At 37.0% G+C, this 23973-nt stretch overlaps 1 protein-coding gene across 1 annotated transcript in view; it reads left to right on the plus strand.

The window, feature by feature from the left end:
* l(2)k05819 (transmembrane protein 94-like protein l(2)k05819) overlaps positions 1-23973 on the plus strand; it is a 259706-nt gene that overhangs the window by 74046 nt on the left and 161687 nt on the right. Inside the window, exons 4-5 of the mRNA XM_089102832.1 lie at positions 3030-3166; positions 18656-18849. Coding sequence (XP_088958958.1) covers positions 3030-3166; positions 18656-18849 — 331 coding nt within the window. The remainder of the gene's footprint in view (positions 1-3029; positions 3167-18655; positions 18850-23973) is intronic.

The following is a 23973-nucleotide window of genomic DNA, read 5'->3' on the forward strand; positions in this document are numbered from 1 at the left end:
TCTGCTTTACGTATCATTCGAAGGTCTAGCAATCGCACGATTTACTTCTTCCTTTGATAATTTTAGTTTCATCTGAGAATGAATGCCGGGATCAAAAGCCCGTCTGATGTCACATATACAAAGCATTTCTTTAAAGTGGCGAGCGTCAAGCAGAACGTTTTCCACTGCATCGAGGGCTTGAGCACAGCCTAGGCCAGACTGGAATCCAAACTGATTGAATGATACTTCACATTTGGCTTTGATATATAAAACTTTTCAAATAGTTTGTGAATTACGGATGAAACTGTGCCAGTAGAAAGATGAATCATCTGTAGACTTACCCTTTTCAACACTGGAGTTATCGCACCTAAGCAGAATATGTCAGGAGCCATACCATTGGTCAGAATGATCTGGTCAGCGACAGTTAGATGCTACGCCAAAAAAGGGCTATCATTCAATAAGTATAGTGCACAATTTTGATCAGCGCCGGCGGGTAGCTATTTTTCAGCTTTTGACACACTTGTGCTATCATAATACTAGATGCCACAAGCTGGTTGGACTGCTTGGCGACGAGCTGACCAACTTGGTCACTAAACCGTTCATTTTTAACTCTGTCAAGTTGCAATAATTTACTACTACAATTAGTACATTATGATTATATGACCTTAACTTCAATTTTTGTTGTGACGAGATAGCAGATATCCGAACAAAAGAAACGGAAATTTCAAATTTAAAAATTTGATGTCAGGTAAAATATTTGAGTCTCAAGTAAACATGGCATCGAAAAAATTGCTTAATTTTATAACAACTAAAGGGACAAAAGATCACGATTAGTACGTAAATATTGAGGGCAAAAACTACCTATACAAGGTCGTTGACCTAAAAAGGTGCAAGTAAATAGGCCATGAGAGACTTTTGTGAATTACTAGAAAAGGCGTTAGTAGCCTACTACTAATATAGCTTTTTTGAAGATTTTAGAATGTAATTTTTTTCAATATAAAAGGCATAAGATGTACTCCTTTTCGGGGGGGGGGGGAGGTGGATAGTCTTTATGAAATTTCAGAGTAAAGACACTTATTACTGCCCTAAATTTTACAAATTATACTCATTAAATTAATTATTCTTATTATTACACTGGAAAACTGCCAAGTGTCGCAAAACTCTAGATGGCGTTGATAGTTTTTTTCAGCGCTAGCGCCAGTTTTCGCTTTTATAAATTATCCATCCTCTTTGTTTTAGAGTGCAAAAGTTAGTTACCTTGCCATATTAACGTTTTCAGTTTAAAGGTAGCTGCAATTTTTTCACATCATACATGTGATTTTCTAAGCATTTTTATACGTTTTCATCTGAAAAATAAAGGCTTTCTTCTAATTGTGCTTTTTCGTAAATCGCAGCATGCAGGAACTAAAGCTTACTGGTTATCTTAACCCCCCTGCAGAAAGGGCGACTTTTCACTTTAGGCTCTAGGAAACCTCTTTCATGGTGGCCATATTTACCTTATCCTTTTTTTCTCCCAGTTTCAACCTTCGATCATGAATAAGAAAAAAAAATGATATTACGCGTACACCTACCTTTATAGGATAAAAATTACGCCATTTGTTAGTTAAACGAAACACACCCAAGAAGTTAAGTTAGGTTAATCCTAATGAAATATAACCTTCATATAGCCATTAGTTTATATAATAATATAATTTGGGCTATATATTTGCAAATTAGGGGTGGTGGTAATTTATTTGGATAGCGCCCCTAACCTAACCTACCCCCATCCCCTAATGTGGAAATATATAGCCCAAATTATACAAGTCCAATGCATTCTATCACCCTTCACTTGTCTTTGTGGTCATGAAACCGGTTTGTTGTGACTTTGAAACCGTTATTTGTCTTTGTGGGTATGAAACCGGTTTTCTCAAATCTAAAATTCACAAACTTCTCGACTGTGTTTCGTTTAATTAACAAGTACCAAAATTACATTTATAACACAGGCACCCACAAGCAACATTTATTCTTATAAAGCATCAGTTGTTTAATATCAATATTTAAATCTATGCACTGAGTAATTTATAGTGTTTTTATATCCCAGGCTCTAAAACGTCCTCTAAAGCGTCTAAAACATCCACATTTTTCCGGACGTCCTTCCTTTCAAACTCCATTCAACTTTCATCGCTAAGATTTATCCTACTTTTTGTGTTTAACCAATACAAAGAACTTTCACAGCCATTTTAAGACTTTTCTTGTTAGAACAGGTTTTTTTTTGCTGTGGTATGTTTACAATGGTAGTTATGTTGCCTAATTTTTGCTCTTAATATATGTTACTATGCCTTATAAAACAACATTAGAATAGAGTGATGTTCATTGACATCACATGTAACTATTTTGTATATTATTATTAACAATTTTACCTTATTTTCATCACACCCAAACTTTTTTGACTTGGTAATTACGCTACTCAACTTTCGTTCTTCTTAATATTTATTACTATGCATTATGAAACTAGTGCGTATATCATATTATGAAACTCGGAACATTAACTAGTATGTATACTGTTATAAAAAAAAGTTAGCTAGCACTTTTTACTTTCTTACTACTTTCTTTCTTACTTACTCTCTTTCTGACATGTTACATAGTAACTTCCTTACAAATTTACTATGTATTATGAAACTAGTAACATTAACTAGTATGTATATCGTTAGGCTATAAACAAAGTTAGCTTGCACTTTTTACTTTCTCATGAAATCAAGTTATTTGGTTGCAATCTTTTATTTAAAAAAATGACCTCTTAGAAATAACAAAAATACCAAATGCCCTCCTTTTTCTTGCAGATGTCCTCCTTTAAGGTGGAAGACATTTTAGAAAGTACTAAAGAATTTTTGGAGGATTTTAGAAGTACTTCAATTTGTACTTGTAGACTAAATCTGAACTTTAATTTCAAGCACTTCCGATGTTGATTTTCCCTCATGTACTTAATGCTTTAATTGAAAATGCATATAAGTTCTCCTCTAGATAATCTACATGTATTTGATACTAAATGCTCAAGTACAAATTTATTTTAGGTATGAGAGTTTAATTGCCGAAGTTGTGTTTCTGCTCTTCCTTTTTATCGGCAATGTCGCTTTCAAGCTCTGGGACTCAAAAATTAAACACAAGGAAATTATTGAAAGGACGAAATTTATCACAAAATATCTTGAAGGTAAGACCCCATCTTCCTTTGTTTATAAAATCGTCTGTTAATGAATTTTAGTTTAATTTTGGTACTCGTTAAAATTGTTACAAAGTACAAAATATGTCCCTTTGGAACATAACTGAATGTAGGGGGGGGGGGGTCCCTTTTAGATATTTACCCAAAATATCCTGCACTTTCCTAGACAATTTGAGAAGTAATAGTCCAAATTCACTGTTTTTCTGCCTCATCCCTAGAAACATACTCTGATCCCTCCTGCTCCGAAAACTTTGACCTGGCTGTATCTGTGATTTGACGTGTTTGTCTACATATAGAAGCCATGATCTGAGTCAGAGGGATTTCAGATATATGGCCAGTGAATAAAAATGCCATTGTACAATTCATCTCTAAACTTCATTTAATGCACATATCTGCGTGAAAGAAAGGCGTATATCCTTTGCTGATCTGCATAATTACTTTACAAATTTGACTGCCCTTGGATTTGAAAGGGCAGAGAAGTAAATTTAAAATTATTTCTAATACATCTTATATTTAATTTGCGAATTTTGACATTTTTTCTGGTTTATAGCTTTTACGTTTACAATCGTAGATAAGAAAAATAAAATCGACACAAGTTCATGAAAATGGGTGTTTATTTTTCCAATGCGTCCCTTTTATACCAACACAGAAAACTAATTATAATTTAAAGTTGTCTACTCGAGATTTGAACTATACTGAAAAATTTGATCATAATTTGCTCTCTACTGAAAAAAATTAAATGTTTTTACTTTTATAACTTTAGTAGATCAAATAAAATTAAGATGCTGATTACTAAATATCAGTATATTTTATTAAACGGAAAATGCACATTCATTTGCATTTTGTTCAGTAAAGAATAAATTATGATCTAGCCCTGGGGGAGCATAGGGGTTTTGGGCGCTAATCATCATAATTTCTGCTTGTTATGAGTTTGATTAGGTTATTTATTGTAATTTCTGATCGTTTTGGGTTTCATTTATTTATTGATGCTGATTTGTGGGAGTTTCACGCTTGGTAGATTATTTGATTTTATTTTTGCTCATTTTTGTTTAATGGAGTTCTTTACTTTTCTTTGAAAAACTTATTTTGTGGAAAAAGTTTTTTTAATTAATTTCTGTTCGTTTTATAGATAGATAGATAGATAGATATTTATTGCAATAAAAGCCACTTTGGGCCATGGCAAAAACGGAAAATCACACAAAATAATAACATGATTATAACACCCATAGCAAAGTATGGTAGCCTACATAACAATAACAACGCAAAATTACAAAACATTACAAAAACATAATAAAGCACACGATATCATTAAACTAACATAAATAGATAGATGTATGTTACATCAATCAAGGGCCATGACTACAAAAATAACAAACAAGAAAACAACTTACACACATACAACAATACTTTCCACACTCACCCCACCCCTTTTACAAAAATCTATCTCTATGTGACATACCCAATTTTATATACTTTGCTATCATTCTTATTGTCCCATAATTTTTTTATCCCATTACTGAAATCAACCAATCCATTGTCCCCACATTAACAAAAAATAATTCATTCCTTAAATCCTGTAATTCGGGACAAAGGTCCATGAAGTGAAGCAGATCCTCACCATTTTCTCCGCACATAGGGCATGAGTAAGGACCCTCCTTAACCCTTACCCTCCCTAAATATTTCCTCCTTTCTCCAAGTGCTAGACAATTACCCCTCCCTGATATATACCACTTAATTTCTCCACTATTTAAACCCGCTTTAAAATAATTATCATATCCCCAGACCTCCTTCCATTGCCGGTAAATGCCGAGGGACACCGAGGCTGCGACTTCACACTGCCATTTCTGAATCTCCTGATCTTCAAGCACTTCCTTTACTAGTTTTGCTACATTTCCTACTTCCAGCCCTATCCCCTTCCCTTCATTCCAAACACCTGATAACCCACAACTATTTAAGATTGATTTCACCTGGGAAGCCCATGAACATTTCCTTCTATCCTGCAACACCTCCAGATCAGCTGCATTTACTAACCTATTATTCTGTAAACCAATCACCTTTTCCCAGTGTCCTATCATTCTAACCAATCTTTTTACCCTTAATGAAAACAATCCTAGATCACCCTTCAACACCAGATTATTAAATTTCCCGCCTAGCCCTAAAAGTCTCCTGAAATGTCCTAAATAAATTCTCTCTATTTTTTCCCATTTATCAAAACCCCAAACTTCCCCACCGTAACTCAATGCTGGGCCTACCTTCGTCTCAAAAATTCTCTTCTGTAGCTTAATATCTGCTGGTCCTAGATGCCTAAGGGGACTCTTCAATAACGCCCATGAAGCCTTCTGACCCTTCTAACTCGCTATTTGCACCTGATCACTCCATTTCCCTAAACTCGTGAACTTACATCCAAAATAAATATAATCCTTAACTTCATTCATCTCTTTCCCTTTAAAATAAAACTTATTATTTTCCCTTTCTTCATTTCCAAAAACTAATATAACTGATTTTTCAATATTTAAAACTAATTTTTTACTCTCCAGATAACTATCCAAAATCTCAAACATCTTTTGAAAATCCGGAGCCGATTTCGCAAGCAATACTATGTCATCTGCAAATAATAAACAAAACAGCTCCAGCGACATTAAATTTAACATAGGGACATTTCTATTTCTAAAATACTGCTCAATATCATTAATAAAAAGAGAAAACAAACGCGGTGATAGAGTGCATCCCTGTTTGAGGCCTACATTACTTAAAACTGGCCTAGAATAAGAAATACCTACCTTCACTACTAGTTTAACCACCTCATACATTTTCATTATAACTTCTACTAACCTAATTGGCAATCCTAATTTCACCAACACCACTTTCAACAAACTCCTTGAAACTTCGTCAAATGCTCCCCTAATGTCCAAAAACGCCGTATATAGCCTATTTTTCCTATGCCTCGTATATTTACTAGCTAAAGCCTGTAAACAAAATATTTGATCAATTGTACTATAGTTTTTCCTAAACCCTGCCTGACATTCAATTAATATACCTTTATAATGCAACCATTTATCCATCCTACTAGAAAGGACTCTACAAAATAGCTTACTGATAGAACTTCCTAAACTTATCCCCCTATAGTTCTTGTGTAGGTTTCTTTCTCCTTTCTTAAATAATGGGATCATAATCGATATCTGCCAATTTTTTGGCCATAGAGGTATACTTAGAATTGCCGAGAATATCAATGCAAGCACTGGCAGTATCCATGCTCTTGACCATTTCAGCAGCTTAGTTGGTACTCCATCGATGCCCGGTGCTGAGTTCCCTCTCATGCTTTTCAAGGCGTGCCATATTTCCTCCTGTCCAACCGGTTCCAGTAGTTTAGCGTCCTCTGAATCCAACTCAAAATCGGCTGTTTCTTCTAAACTATTCATCTCCTCATTAGCTCTCTCTTCGTCCTCTTCGGTGTATATCTCTTTATATTTTTGTTCTAAGTATTCTGGCCAGGTATCGGCGTGAGGGACTGAATCAGTCAACTTCCTATTTTCTGTTGATTTCCTAATTAACTTCCAGAACTCCGTTGTATCATTCACGTTAAATTTCTCCCGTATTTTTTGGCTCTCTTCCTCTTCAGAACGTCTCTTCTTCAACTTAAGTAGCCTTTTATATCCCCTTCGCTTGTCCCTAAAAACCTGCAAATTATTTTCCAGATCAACTGTACTACTAGCCTTAAGCAATCTAAAAGCTACTAAATCCTCCTTCTTCTTTTCCTCACAATCCTTATCAAAAAAACTCATCAAACCAATACTTCTACCATTTTTTCTCCTGCATGCCACCTTAGTTCCAATCTTATACAAAACCCCCGACAAATAATCAACAGAACCTGCTCTATCCCCTTCCCTTTCCATATCCTCACTCTTCTGAATAAATGAATCCAGCCCTTTATCTTCAACTAGTACTTTTTTAAACTTCTCCTCACTATCATTCTCAAACCTTAAACCTTCCCTCCAATCAAGCTCATTATCCATCTTTCCCTTAGCCCCTAACTTCTTTTTCCGGCTCTCAGCCCATCCTCTCCCTCCTAATTCAACCCTAATAGGCACGTGATCCGACCCAGCCAGCGCCATCACCTCAAAATCCACACAACAAGAAAGAAGCTCCAGACTAACAACCCCATAATCTATAACACTTGGAGATCTACCCGAAAAACATGTAAAATCCCCCACTCCTTTATCCTTCCCTGTCCTCCCATTCAAAATAACCAAATTCTGCTTACCACAAAAATCCAATAATTTTTCCCCCAATTATTCTTTCTCCGATGACCGTCCTTACTCGTCCTCCTCCTAACCGACGGCTCAATCATATAAACTCCATTATTTTCCTAGTTCGAGACCCACCTCCTCCTCACGGGCTCCTTTGTCCTCGCCTGTATATCCGTTAAAATCCCCTAGAAAAATTAAATAATCGGATGGAAACTGTTCTGAAAAACAATCCATATCATTTTCTGATATCTCCCAGGTATCTTCATCACTAAAAGTGCTAGTTTCCGGCGGTAAATGCACTGAACAAAAGATAAACGAGTTACTACCTAAAGATACTCGCACCCATACTAGATTACATGAAACACTTTTCAACCGAGATAAGTTTCGCCATCTATTCGTTATCGATAATGCCACTTCTCCATAAGTTCTACCATTCTGCGATCGCTTTCTTTGTGATCCAAAATAAGAAAAACCTTCTATTCTCTCCTCTTTTTCCAGCCACGTTTCTACTAATAAAACTGAAAAATCACAACATTTAAGAAGACACTCTAATTTAAGATACGAAAAGCCCTGAACATTCCAATGCGCTAAATGACACTCGTAAATTGCGCCATGGCCCTGCTTATCCTATCCACTATTTGAGCTAATGGGTTGTGACGAGTTAAATAGCCGCCTAGGCTCCATTTTATTAGGGTCGTCAGCTCTAACCGACTTGCTCTTCTGTCTTAGGTGGTCATCTGGGCTAATAATTTGTTGGCTGTTACATCTGGGAGCCACCACGGGCCCGACAAAAGTTGATATGTAACATTTTTTAATAACCAGATTTTCACTGTTTACCCCATTTATTTCGTTATCGCTACTATGCTTCTCTTCCATACTAAAGAAAGATTGAATTGAGGATGAAAATCCAGAAAGCGATCTTGAATTGCAAGGTTCTTCCAGGTTAAACCGATTATTTTCAGAAAAAAAACTCTTTGCTAAACTTTTTTGTGGCACTGATAAAGACCCAGGTACACGGAGAAACTTTGGCCGAAAAATTTCCTTAAAATGGGTCATGGTACTCGCTGATGACTCTATATTAGGGGAATTCGTAACCTCAACTACATACTGCTTATCTAAACTATACGTAAAACACTGTTGACCAATATATAACTTTGTCCCTCTTAGTCTTGTTTCTCTATTTTCTCCTCTAGCCCGTTCAAGAAAAGGCTTTAGGTGGTTACGAATAGACAATTCACGCTTTGTATAATCGGGACTAACACCAAGACCCACCCTTTTCAGGTGCGCACTTGAACGCAATATAGTATCACGAATGTAACCACTTGTAAACTTAACCAGCACCGGTCGCGTGCCTTGTTTAGCGTTTAGCCGAAAAATGTCTCTAATGTCCATCATTTTCAGCCCTAAATGTGGCACATGTAAGTTGAGCGCTCTCATTACATCTTCTCGTAACGAAGAACCTTTGTTTGTAGGATCGAAATTATACAGGACCAAATTACACTTTTTAGACTCATTTTCTAGTCTTTGCAATTTTACGTTAGTAGCCGACATTTCAGCTTGCAAACTTAGGTAATCTTTCTTCAATTGTGACGTATCCTCCGAGAACTTGTCTACTGTCGAATCAATTCGCGACGAAATAGCAAATAGGTAGTTTCTCAGTTCTTGAACCTGCGATGAAACTATTTCTATTCCGTTCAATTTTCGATTAATTTCTTGTAGAGTTTCAGAAAAATTAACAGAAGTCATAATTAATCCGGAAATATAGTTATAATAATTAGAAAGATTACTTATCCTTCTTTGAGGGCTGGGCCTCACAAATGCATCCGAGTCACTATTCCAGTGCCTGTAATTATTCACACAAAATTTCTACTTAACATAGCAAGTCTTATAAAGTAAGATTTCCACTTAACTTGACAATTCTTGTCAATGGGAACTGGTTTTTCAAGTTATTTCACAGCTATTTCAGTTATTTCAATATATTGACATAGTCTTTTCAGGGAGAAAGAAAATAATACTTTAAATCTTTTCGTTTTTTTAAAGATTTATAGATTGGCCTGCTATTTGTATGCTGGAGAAAAATTTTCAGCAATTTTTTACAACAAACACCCTCTTAAAAATCTGGACACAAATAGTAGTGTTTAATTTACTTTCATACCTCGTCTAGTCGACCTGAAATGGAAAACTTGATACTATTCGCAAAAAAATCTGTTTACTTTCCTTGGTAGCTTGGATACACTTACGCTATTTTGATTTGGTTAAATCTTAAGAGCAGAATCAGCCCCAAAAGTTTGAACATAATACCCTCAGTCGGTCTTGGGATACTGCTGAGATTCCTTATTGGGAAGTAGTATTAACACAGTGCATTGTGATTTAATCTTATGGCAACATTTATTTTTAAAACATAAAGTAAAATTGGTGGGGGGGCGTGGGAGGGGGATTAGTTTTCCTCCAATCACTTTCGACTATTAAAAGAGGCATCAGCCCTTTCTATTTTCAATCAAATGGGCTCCTTTTTAATTCTCCGCGACAGCTGCTTCGTTAAAAAGTGCCCTGGACTAAACAACAACAACAACAACAACAAAATAATACGCTTTACCTACATTGATCTTTAATATAAAAATGTCAAGCACTGTATCCCCTTTTAGATATTTAAAAGTGCGCTAACCCTTTAAATGTAGAATTAAATTAGCCCTTTTTGATTGTCTACTACAACGCTTTCTGTAGACACCTAATTTACACCCATTGCATAAATTAAAACCCTTGCCCTAAGGGCTGTGAGGGTGGTTGTCATCCTCTAAGACCTAATTGCAAGAATTTTCAACAATTTTAAAGAAAATAGCTAACTCAAAATTTTGATTGAATGTGTTTGAGTAAATGGTTGGCGTGAGAGGGGCGTTAGTCTTTCTCCAATCACTTTCAACAACTAAAAAAGGCACTAGCCCTTTCAATTTCCAATCAAATGAGCCCTTTTGAAGTTTCTACGACAACGCTTTCAATAAAAACCTTATATGCCCCCCGGGGATAACTTACAACTCTCGCTCTGAGGGCTGGGGGGGGGTTGTCATCCTCACAGACCTAATTTCGAGAACTTTCCACTACGTTGAACAAAATGACTATCCGAAAATTTTTATTGGATGTGTTTGGGGGAATGGTGGGCGTGAGAGAGGGGTTAGTTACCTTCCCATCACTTTCATCTATTAAAAAGGGCACTAGCCCTCTAAATTTCCAATTGAATCAGCCCCTTTTGAAGTTTTTACGAAAACTCTATCATTAAAAACCTTATATACCCCCAGGACATAACTTACAACCTTCGCCCTGAGGACTCTGGGGGGTTTGTCATCCTTAAAGACATAATTTCCAGAACTTTCAACTACGTTGAACAAAATGGCTATCTCTAAACTTTGAATGTGTTTGGGGAAATGGTGGGCGTAAGAGGGGGGTTAATTACTCTCCACTCACTTTCGAGTATTAAAAAGGGCAATTTCAATTTCCAATCAAATGAGCCCCTTTTGAAATTTCTACAACAACTTTCTATATAAAACTTATATGCCCCCAGGGCATAACTTAAAACCCTTGCACTGAAAGCTCTGATGGGGTTATCATCCTAAAAGACCTAATTTCCAGAACTTTCGAATACGTTGAACAAAATGCATAAGCCTATATCAAAATTTTGATTGGATGTGTTTGTTGAAATGGTGAACGCGAGAGGGGGGTTAGTTGCCCTTCAATCAGTGTTGACTATTAAAAGGGCGATATCCCTTTCAATTTTCAAATGCGTGAGCCCTTTTGGATGTTTTTACAACATAGCCTTCAATAAAAAACCGTACATGCTACCAAGGCATAACTTAAAAACCTTGCCTTGAGGTTTGTTGGGGGGTGAGGTAGTCATCCTTAAAGACCAAATTTCCAAAACTTTCAACTGCGTTGAATAAAATCGCTATCTAAAAATTTTGATTGGATGTGTTTGGGCAAAAGGTGGGCGTGAGAGGGGGTTAGTTGCTCTCAAATCACTTTCGGCTATTAAAAAGGGCACTTGCCCTTTTAATTTCTAATCGATTGAGCTCTTTTTTAAGTTTCTACGACAAACCTTTCAATAAAAACCTTATATGCCCCAATGGCATAACTTACAACCCTTGCCGTGAAAACTGTCGGGGAAGTGTCCTGCTCTAAAGTATAATTTCCTGAACTTTAACTGCGTTGAACAAAATGGCTATTTCAAAATTTTGATTGGATATGTTTTTGGAGAAATGTTGGGCGAAGAAGGGGTGTTAGGTGCCTTCCAATCACTTTCGACTATGAAAAAGGGTACTAGCCATTTCAATTTCTAATCGAATGAGCCCTTTTTGAAGTTTCTACGACGACGGGTTCAGAAAAAAACCTATATGGCCCCAGGGCATAACTTTCAACCCTTGCCCTGAGGGCTGTGGGGGAGTGTCCTCCTCAAAAAAATAATTTCTATCTGGAAATCCACAACACTGAACAAATGGTTATCTAAAAATTTTGATTGGATGTATTCGAGGAAAAGGTGGGCGAGAGAGGGGGGTTAGTTGCCCTCAAATCACTTTTGACTATTAAAAAGGGCACTAGACCTTCGAATTTCCAATCGAATGAGCCCTTTTTAAAGTTTCTACGACAAAGATTTCAATAAAAACTTATATCTCCCCAGGGCATAACTTATAACCCTTGCTCTGAAGACTTTGTGGGCAGTGTCCTGCTTAAAGGTATAATTTGCTAAACTATAACTGCGTGGAACAAAATGATTACTTCAAAATTGTGATTGGATGGGTTTGGGTAAATGGTGGGTGTGGAAGGGGTGTTAGTTGCCTTCCAATTACTTTCGACTATTAAAAATGGCACAAGCCATTTCAATTTCTAATCGAATGAGCCCTTTTTGAACTTTCTACGACAACGCTTTCTTTTAAAAATGTATATGCCCCCAGGGCATAACTTACAATCCTTGTCCTGTGGGCTGTGAGGGGGTGTTCATCCTCAAAGACCTAATTACCAGAACTTTAAACTACGTTGAAAAAAATAGCTATTTCAAAATTTTGATTGGATGTGTTTGGGGAAAATGTGGGCGTGAGAGGGGGGTTTGTTACCATCCAATCACTTTGAATTATGAAAAATGGCACTAACCCTTTGAATTTCCAATTGAATAAACCTTTTTTTAAGTTTCTACGACAACTCTTTCTATAAAAATCTCACATTCCAACAGGGCATAGCTTACAACCCTTGCCCCGAGGGCTGTGAGGGAGTGTCCTCCTCAAAAACATATTTTCTATCTGGAAATCAACTACGCTGAACAAAATGGATATCTCAAAATTTTCATTGGATGTGTTTTGGGGAATGATGGGCGTGGGGGGGGGCTGGTTGCCCTCCAATCACTTTCGACTATTAAAAAGGGCGCTAGCCCTTTGAATTTCCAATTGAATGAGCCATTTTAGAAGTTTCTACAACCCATTCTATAAAAACCTTATATACCACCAGGGCATATTTTAAAACCCTTTCCCTGAGGGTTCTAAGGGAGTTTCCTCCTCAAAAAAATATCTTCCATCTGGAAATCAATTACGCTGAACAAAATGGCTATCTCAAAATTTTGATTGGATGTGTTTGGGGGAATGATGGGCGCACGGGGGGAGGCTAGTTGTCCTCCAATCAATTTCGACTATTAAAAAGGGCACTAGCTGTTTGAATTTCCAATCGAATGAGCCTTTTTTGAAGTTTCTACGACAACGCCTTATATAAAAACCTTATATGCCCCCAGGGCATAACTTAAAACCCTTGCCTCGAGGGTTGTGGGGGAGTATCCTCCTCAAAAAGATAATTTCTATCTGGAAATCCATTACGCTGAACAAAATGGCTATCTCAAAGTTTTGATTGGATGTGTTTGGGGGAATGATGGGCGTGGGGGGGCTAGTTGCCCTCCAATCACTTTCGACTATTAAAAGAGGCATTGGCCACTCCAATTTGCAATCGAATGAGCCCTTTTCGAACTTTCTACGACAACTCCTTCGATACGAAGTGCCAGGTAATGGAGAAAAAACAACTAAAAAACAACACATTGTGCCCACATCGTTCTTTACTTAGGCAGCGCTAGCGCACTGCCTATGATAAGGAAGAACCCCCATAACATCATCTACGATATAAAACTCATATTTGCGAAGTTCATGATCTCGAATCTTAGTGTCAGAATGACAAACTTCTTTTTTTCTGATTGGATTGAAGCATTTTTACTAATGATCCTGGCGGGGTCTCAAAATCTCCCCCTGAGACATCTTCTGCTGCTTCGCAAACTGTTTCCTAAAATTTTTCCACCCATCTTCTATATTGTCAAATTCTAAACTCTTCAGCCTCATGATCAGCTGTTCTTTGAAAGATCCTCTCAGATTATCATTATAGAATCATCAACATTATAACTGCCCAAGCTTCCCAAATTTCATCTTTACATTTACTAGTCTCTAGCCTTTAGTAGGTGATCGTTATTACATCAATTATGGCGCTCCTTTATGCCTCAGTGTCGTATGTCGATGAGTCTTTAACCTATATTAACACAATCAATAAGTTCCGTGTTAGCTTATGGGCCATTTTATGACCGAATACCGTGTATGTCATAATTATATTATTGTACCAAAAAAACTATAGCAGTCTATTACGATGGCTAATTTGCTTCTTTTGCTAAATTTAGCTAAGCTAGAATGCCATCTATCGCCATTTGTACCAATCTTGGCATTAAAGTCCCCTGGTAAAATACCCCATTTCTCTCTGGATCCTATCGATTTGTTCCTCTCTCCGAATATAAAATTAATCTAAGATCCTATCGTCTTCATCAATCGGTTTCACAGGGGCATATACCACTACGACTGATATACTCCGCTTTTATGGGTCTTAGAATGCTTTCGCAATTCTGGTCCCATTTTGGTCACCATATGGTGTTCACACTTGATAAGGATTTCTTATCAACAAGGTTCGACGGCCTGCATAGGTAATTTCCTTCGACTCGTTATATATTCATGCCTAAAATATTTTACTATAATAAGGAAGCGACCCATTATAAATTACATGGCTAAAAAGAGGCTTGCCATACTGTGTCGTTTACTAGGCTATAATTTCTTCGAGGAGTGCTATTCCTCAGGGTCACACTGCAGCGCTATTTGTGGTCACAGTTTTGCCTAGACAAACTCGTGAAAGGTCCATCGCGACTCAGCTATAAGTTTATGCTATCACGGTCTAATTCCGGTGGAAAGGGCAGAGATACGAGCTCGTAACAGAGTCCAGACCCCAAACCATCAAACAACACCGGAAAGGACTTTTTATACCTCAGCCCATCTTCGTCAGGGCATTTTCCGTTGTTACAATTTCTATATTTGTAGATTAAAGCTCAAAAGAATGTAAATACTAGGAAAAAAAAGGCATCCTCTATAGAGTATAATTTTCATTTGCAACCGAGCTGCCCCGCCAAAATCCTGGGATCTGGCCCTGTTATTAAGTCATACGAATAGGAATATTATGGTTTTTGTGGAAAGCTTCGATAGTTTCTAGCCATTATTTCATGACAGACTTTTCGAAGTTGGCCCAGCGGAATATTTTTGAATTTCAGCCACTCCAATCTAACCACTTATTCTGGTAGACTTGTCTGTAGCAGTAACATATGAATTTTCGTCCCTCCTGGGACCCGTCTCTCTGGTTGGCCGTTAGAGGTCAACCAGATCGTCACAAATCCATTAGATATGCTGACAAAAAAAAAAACAATGTCAAATCAATTCGTTATCAAATGAATCACAAGTAAGTCTCCTGAATTTTGTCGGGTTCTGAGCCTTCTCTCTGTTTGATAGAAAGCCTTAAATTCCACTGCTGAACAGGAGGAATAATAACGCAATTTAATAAGATTTTCAATATATTATGTTTATTGCAAACATGGAATTCTTTTTATCTCCTTTGGATTCCAAAAGATCTATAATAATAATAATAATTATTATATATTGCGAAAACAGGCTTGCGCCTCTATCTACAAAAATTTAAATAATCAAATGCTTTATCACTATAATGATTGTCAATCTTGTTCTTAAATGCATTGACTGAATCTGAGTTAACAGTGCCTGACGGTAGTGCGTTCTACTCGGAGACAATGCGGTTGCTGAATGCCCATCTACCAACATCTCTTCTGAAACGTTCTTCAGTTAGCTTAAACCTTTGGAAGCCCTCCTTTGGATTTTTTCTATTGCATTGCTGTCTTTTTGAAAAAATGGTCTGGTTGTTGTATGACCGTATTCGATCATTGGTCTCACTAACGATTTGAAGAGTATAGAAAACAGTGCTGATTCGGTAAGAGAGAAATTTCTTCGAATAATTCCCAAGACTTGTGATGACTTAGAGATGATTGACTCGTAGTGCTTGGTGAAAGTCATGTCACTGTCTTGGGTCTATTGGTCTATTGTCACTCCCAAATCTCGAGCTTCTTCTTGTATAGGTATCTGTTGTCCTTCAAAGCAGTAGTACTGAGAAATGTGTTTTGGGCCTAGCCGAATGTGACTACTTTTTTCTGTATTCACATCCATGCTCCTTTTTTTCATTCATTCTGCTGTTTTGTTTAAGTGTTGCTGCAGTATTTCTGTATCTTCAAAGCTTATTATTGCGCGAAAGATTTTCGTGTCATCTACATAAAGCAGTATCTCTGAATCTATGTTATTTGGGAGATCATTTATGTAAACATTGAATAGTAAAGGCCCAAGAACACTACCTTGAACCACTCCACTTGTGACTTTTGTCTCATTGCTGCTAAGATATCCCTCCAGTTTCACTCGCTGAGATCTTCCTTTCAGAAAGTTGAGAACCCACTTTAGAATAGTATCGCCAACACCGAAAGACTGTAGTTTTCGAAGAAGTTGACTTTGTAAGACTTTATCAAAGGCTTTTCTGAGATCTAAGGATAAAATATCTACCTGCATCCTACTATCCATATTTTTTCTCCAGGCGTTTGTAGCAACAAGTAGCTGGCTTTCTGCTGATCTTTTCTCGAGAAATCCAAACTGTGCGGGTGAAATGAGGCTTCTTTCGAGTAGGTACTGTAATATATTATCCTGGAGTAAAGATTCTAGTATTTAGCATGTAATACAGGTTAAACTGATAGGTCTATAATTACTTGGATCTGATTTGCTTCCTTTTTTGAAGAGGGGTTTCACTGTTGCTTGCTTCCATGTATCAGGCAGGTTCCCTGTTTGTAGCGACTTGATAAAAATGTAGTGCAATGGCGCTGCAATTTCTTGTGCCAGCTCTTTGAGCACTATAGGATGTAGGTCATCAGGACCTTCTGATTTGTAAGGGTTTAGATTTTTTAGTTTTTTGTAGACCATTTGTATTGTCAGTTCTATGTCTTCAAATTTGCCTATGACTAGTGGCTGACATTCCTCTCGACTTTCATCTTTGTCGCTCTCTGTTTTGAAAACTGTTGAAAACTGCTGATCTAGTAGGTTGGCTTTAGCTATTGGGTCACTGATCGTTAATTTTGTTTCTGAGTTTCTAAGATCGGGAATAACCAGGCTGTTCTTTTCTGTTTGAGTTCACGAAGTTCCAAAACGCCTTGGGGTTGATCTTTGAGTTTTCGGCTACTTTCCTCTCCTTTTCGCTTGCTTCTTGTCTAGTGGCTTTCCTGACTTTGTTGGCGATTCTGCGATAATTTCTACGATTAATTTCGATATCAGTCTGCATGAGCGTCTCCCAGGCTTGCCGTTTGTTTTTTATTAGGTCAAGGATCTCTCGTTTTAGAGGCGGTCGTTGAAATATTTTGACTATTGGTACATACTTCTTTGTGAGATCGATAATTACGGATGCAAACTTTCTGTACATGCCATCTACTAGATCTGTGTTATTTAGTATTTCAGTCCAGTTGAAAACTTCTAGCTCCGTTCGCATGGTATTGTAGTCACCTTTTGAATACATCCACCTCTCTTTTTTTCTCATAGTTTCGCAACTTATAATCACCTCTATGTAAATTTTAGCGTGGTCTGATTTTCCAACAGGAGGTCCTATAGTAAGTTCTTTTATTAGTTCCGTATGGTCACCTAAAAAATTCTTAAATGAAGATTAGGCATAGCTGTTCTAACACATCCACATAAAAACACTGAGGGAAAGAAAAAGATACTTTGACACCCTTGGCCTTGAGTTTTGACGAAACTTTGTAGATGTCCTTCTTTTATGGAATAATTTTTAATAAAAAGCCTTAAAACAAAATTTGATTACCTTTTTAGTTTTAAACGGGGAGTGTTGGATGATTTGCCACCAACCACGCATAGCACTACCGGCTGAAAGCAGAGAATCAGGAGATACATCATTTTCTACATATGAAAGAGTTTCAGATTTTCCACTTTTTGTGTCATGGAAGACCAATACTAAAATTGTGTCTGTTTGGGCAATAGTCGGATATATCTCTTATTTACATATTCATTTCAATGAAAATTTTATAATTTTTTGCTAAAATAATAGTTACCATTCCTGAATCAGCTACAAATAACATTTTTCTCTCCCTAGCCATTTTTTTTTCTTTTACTAGATTTTTTTTTTGTTATCATGGGTCGTGGTTTGTTCTTTACTAGATTGCAGCTACCGCCGCGACCATGATATGAGGAATTAAAAAAAATATTGAATCTCTAGATAATCCGGGAAGATTAAAAGATTATGCTGAACTTTCTTTGCGATTAGTTCGAAAACGATAATCTTGTGATTGTCCCATGTTTTTGTAAAATTTGCCTATTTTTGTACTTTATTACCCCCCTCCCCGCCTGAAGTAAACTCTGTGCATGTACCGGTTCTACACGAAGCTGGAGCTTGGGTCGGGGTAGGTCATTCTCAGACAAGCTTCTTTTTATATTAATTGATAATATTTACTCCAAAATTCGTTTTAAAACAGCCTGCTAGCAATCTCATTTTTAAAAGTAACCTGATCATTATATTTTCTGCAAATCATATAGTCGTCACATAAAGCAAAGGTACATCGTAAGGATTTCAATTTTTATTCGACCTTTACCTATTCAACATATAAGAAAAACCCATTTTCAATTCGTAAGCATAAATAGTAAAAATATAAAAATATTGCATATATAAAAAATGTTGGTATCACCCAAGCTATTTTTCTGTGAACTGTTAATTTCGTTAAACGCATATCAATCTATGCCAAAGTGTCAATATCTGTTCCAAAACATATTGTCTCTACCAATGTCAATGTTTGAACTTGTTTCAGATTGTAGTAAAATTTCAAAATGGGATGAGAAAAATTACCCTAACCTTTGCAGCCCTCTTTCTCCAAGCATTGTTCTTCAGCCGACACTAAGAGATGGAAAGCTTGTTAATGTCCCATGGGCTTTACTTGTTCGAGGAGATTGCATTCAGTTGCGACCTGGCCAGACAATACCTGCCAAGTGTCGATCATATCAGGTAATTTTAAATTTTTTGTGAAATAAAGTAAACAAGCTAAATTGTATTCCAAACCTAGAACTCAACCTCATAGCTGCCTCCTTTTTGAGTCACTTTTGATAAATATTCAGGGGTTGCAACCCCCCTCATATATGTTATAATTTCTGGTCGTTCTAAGTTTTAATGCTGCTCCTTACTTTCAGTTGAAAAAACTTTTTTTTGTATTTAATTTCTGATCGTTTTTTAAATAACGCCAGGATACCTGGCTTCACCTCCACGGAAAAATCCCCCTCCCCACAGTAATATCCTCTGGGCAATTCAATCCTGGCGAGAAATTACCCTGGACAATTACCCTTAACATCTCCACGCCTAAAATTGAACCGGTAAAGAAAAAGCAAGACAAATAAAAAAATTTCATGTCGGAATTCTGGCGAATCCACTAAGTGTAAAATTTCTCCCTTAAAAGTTCAACCCCTTAAAACTTCCCTCTCCATGGAAAATTCTCCCCATGTAAAATCCTCCCAGCATAAAATTCTTCCTCCCCTCCCCGCCCGAAGAATGTATGCATATTCCCATTAACAAACAAAACAAATGGTCAATTTTATAACTTAAAAACCTTTCCCTGGGGGCTGTATGGCGTAATTTTATCTCTAAAGACATAGTTATTGGGCCTTTCAACTATGCTGAAGAAAAAACTATCTCAAAGTTTTGACCAGACTATTTTGAGAAACAGGTGCCGTGGGAGGGGGCCTAATTGCCCTCCACTTATTTTGGTCATAGGCAGCGCGCTAGCGCTGCCTAAGTAAAGAACGATGTGGGCATAATGTGTTTTTTTTTCTCCATACCTGAGCACTTCGTATCGAAGGAGTTGTCATAGAAACTTTAAAAAGGGCTAATTTGATTGGAAATTGGAGTTGCTAGTATCATTTTAAAGAATTAACAAGGATCGAAGAGAACATGGCCCTCCTCCCCACGCCAATCATTCACCCCAGAACCTCCCCTAAAAAATTTGAAACAGCCATTTGTTTCAGTGTAGTTGTTTTCCAGATAGAAAATATCTTTTTGAGGAGGACACCCCCCCCCCACAACCCTCGGGGCAAGGGTTTTAAGTTGTGCCCTGAGGGCATATAAGATCAATGTTGACACACTGTACAGTTTATTATTTTTTTTCTTTATAACAGGACATTTCATACTGAAGAGGTTGCCGTGAAGACTTCAAAAGGGGCTCATTCGAATGGAAATCGAGAGTTTTACTGCCCTTTTTAACGATCAAAAGTGATTGTAGGGTAACTAGCCCCCCCCACGCCCATCATTCCCCCCAACACAACCCAACCCAATGTTGAGATAGACCTGTTGTTCAGCGTAGTTGATTTCCAGATAGAAAATGTGTTTTCGAGGAGCACACTCCCCACAACCCTCAGGGCAAGGGTTGTTGGTTATGCCCTGGGGGCATACACACTTTTTATTGAAGGTGTCGTTCTAGAAACTTCAAAAAAAGACACATTTGATTGGAAATTCAAAGGGCTAGTGCCCTTTTTAATAGTCCAAATGGATTGGAGGGCACCTGGCCCCCACGCCCATCTTTCCCCCAAACACATGCAATCAAAATTGTTAGATAGCCATTTTGTTCAATGTAGTTGATTTCCAGATAGAAACTGGGTTTTAGAGGATAACACTCCCCCACAACCCTCAGGGCAAGGGTTTTAAGTTATGCCCTGGGGGCATATAAGGTTTTTATAAGAAGGTGTTGTCGTAGAAACTTCAAAACAGGCTCATTCGGTTGGATATTCAAATGGCTAGTGCCCTTTTTAATAGTCGAAAGTGATTGGAGGGAAACTAGCCCCCCCCCCCTTCACGCCCATCTTTCCCCCAAACACATCCATTCAAAATTGTGAGATAAGCATTTTGTCAGCGTAGCTGATTTCCAGATAGAAAATATCTTTTTGAGGAGGACACTCCCCACAGCCCCTCAGGGCAAGGGTTTTAAGCTGTGCCCTGGGGGCATATAATGTTTTTATAAGAAGGGGTTGTCGTAGAAACTTCAAAACAGGCTCATTCGATTGAAAATTCAAAGGGCTAGTTCCCTTATTAATAGTCGAAAGTGATTGGAGGGGAACTAGGTCCTCCCCCACGCCCATCATTCTCCCAATTACATCCAATTAAAATTTTGAGATAGCCATTTTGTTCAGTGTAGTTGATTTCCTAATAGAAAATACGTTTTTGAGGAGGACACTCCCCAACAACCCTCAGTGCAAGGGTTTTAAGTAATGTCCTGGGGTATATAAGGTTTTTATAGAAAGCATTGTCATAGAAACTTCAAAAGGGGCTCACTTGATTGGAAATTCAAAGGGCTAGTGCCTTTTTTAATAGTTGAAAGTGATTGGAAGGCAAATAGCCCCCACGTCCATCATTCACCCAAACACATTCAATCAAAATTTTGGGATAGCCATTTTGTTTAGCGTAGGCTTGTTGATTTCCAGATAGAAAATACCTTTCTGAGGAGGACACTCCCCCACAACCCTCAGGGCAAGAGTTTTAAGTTATGCCGTGGGGGCATACAACGTTTTTATAGAAGGTGTTGTCATAGAAACTTCAAAAAAGGCTCATTCGATTGGAAATTCTAAGGGATAGTACCCTTTTAAATCGTCAAAAATGATTTGACGGCAACTAGCCCCCCTCACCCCCAGTACTCCCCAAATCACATCCAATCAAAATTTTGAGATAGCAATTTTGTTCAGCTTGGTCGATTTCTAGAGATATAACATATTTTTGAGAAGAACAATCCCCCAAAGCCTTCAGGGCACGTGGTGTTAGTTATGCCGTGATGACATATAATGATTTTATAGAAGGAGTTGTTGTAGAAACTTCAAAAAAAGCTCATTAGATTGGAAATTGAAAGGGCTAGTGCCCTTTTTAATAGTCGAAAGTTGTTGGAGGGCAACTAGTCCCCCCCACGCCCATCATTCCCCGGAACATATCCAATAAAAATTTTGAGATAGCCATTTTGTTCAGCGTAGTTGATTTACTGATAGAAAATAGGTTTTGAGGAGGATACTCCGCCACAGCCCTCAGAGCAAGGGTTTTAAGTTGTGCCCTGGGGGCATATAAGGTTTTTGTAGAAGGTGTTGTCGTAGAAACTTCAGAAAAGGGCTCATTCGATTTGAAATTCAAAGGGCTAGTGCCCTTTTTAATAGTCAAAAGTGATTATAAATTTTTGTTGTTGTTGTTGTTGTTTAGCCCAGGGCACTTCGTATCGAAGGAGTTGTCGTGGGAATTTCAAAAGGGGCTCATTCGATTGAAAATAGAAAGGGTTGATGCCCTTTTTAATAGTCGCAAGTGATTGGAGGGCAACAACTTTACTGAGAAAAAATATAAATGTTTTTACTTTTATAACTTTAATAAATCAAATAATTTTAACATTATGATTACTAAATATCAGTATATGTATATTAAACTGACAATGCACATTAATTTGTATTTTTTTCAGTAAAGTGCAAATTTTGTCTAGCCTTGAGGTTTTTCGCCCAACTTATGTTAATTTCTGCTCGTTTTGAGTTTGACTTGGTTATTTATTTTAATTTCTGTTCGTTTTGGGTTTCATTTATTTATCGATGCTGATTTGTGGTAGTTTCGAGGTTGGTAGATTATTTGATTTTATTTTTGCTTATTTTTTGTTTAATGGAGTTCTTTACTTTTCTTTGAAAAACTTATTTTGTGGGAATTTTTTTTTAATTAGTCACATAAAAAGGGCACTAGAACCTTTCATTTGCATTAGAATGAGCCCTCTCTCGACGGTTTAGGCTCACTGGGTCGATATGATCACCCCTGGGGAAAAAAAAACAAACACTACAAATAAACACGCATCCGTGATCTTTCTTCTGGCAAAAATTACAAGATTCCACATTTTGCAGATATGAGCTTGAAATCTCTACAGTTGGGTTGTTTGATACGCTGAATCTAACGGTGTGATTTTTCATTAAAATTTTATGACTTCAGGGGGTCTTTCCCCCTTTTTTAGAAAATCCGACAAAATTGCTCAGGCTCTTAGCTTTTGATGGGTAAAAATAAACTTAATGAAGCTTATAGCATTGGAATTAGCATAGTAAGCCAATTCTTTTGATATATCAATTGGTATTAAAATTCATTTTTTTAGAGTTTCGGTTACTACTGAGCCGGGTCGCTCCGTAATTACAGTTCATTACCACGAACTGTTTGATTACCCATCAAAATGCAAACAGAGAACATTGAAATATTGATTTTTTTTCTGCGCTACAAAAAGTACTGGTATTCATAAAACTTTACAGTTTCACGAAGTGCAATCAAACAAATAGAAAAGGTTTTTCAACTAAAGTAAGGAACAAGTTTAAAACTTAAGACAAACACAAATTACTCTGTATATAAGGGGGACTGCCCCCTTCTCAACACCTTTCTCATTAAACAAAAGTATTTTTAGTACTTTGAAAAATTTTATTTTTCCAATTGCAAATTTTCTAAAAAAATTTGGAAAAAAGCCAAACTTCACAGTAAAGAGTAAGGAGCTAAACAGGAGACAGCCCCTTTCATATAAAGAATAATCTGTTCAAATAGGTTTCAAATCTGTTTCTTGCTTTCAGTTGAAAAGCTCCTTTTTTTATTTAATTTCTGATCGTTTTCCAAATCATACCCATGTCTAACCAAGATATTATTTGAGATACCTGTCCCTTAAATCCCTTGTTAATTGCTTTCAAAACGTGTAAATCAATAATTGTACGTGCATTAGTACCGTTCTACGTTTAAGTTTTCAATTTCAATTTTGGATAAAATTTGAATATACTTTAATACTTGGCGTTGAATAGTAATTTTGGTAAAAAGTCCTTGTTAATATTACTACTAAAGAATTTTGTTTGGATGAAAAGAAGTATTGTTGGTTGTATTGATGGAAATTCTGTGAAACTTTTGACCTTCTACATAATTGAAGCCATCACAACCTCTGCAATAGGATTTTCTTATCGAAAAATGCATTACATACATTTGTTTAAATACATTGAAGTACATCATATAAATAGAGAAAGAAATAACACCATTTAAAATTGCAGAAAACTAAGTTCCTTGCAGTATTTGCCACCCCAAAGAAATTTCCTGGTAGGGCTGATTATGACCTACCTG

Source organism: Artemia sp. Qi Xiang Cuo, chromosome 17 (assembly GCF_049724085.1).
Source record: "Artemia sp. Qi Xiang Cuo chromosome 17, ASM4972408v1, whole genome shotgun sequence".
In the NCBI taxonomy this organism is placed as follows: domain Eukaryota; kingdom Metazoa; phylum Arthropoda; class Branchiopoda; order Anostraca; family Artemiidae; genus Artemia; species Artemia sp. Qi Xiang Cuo.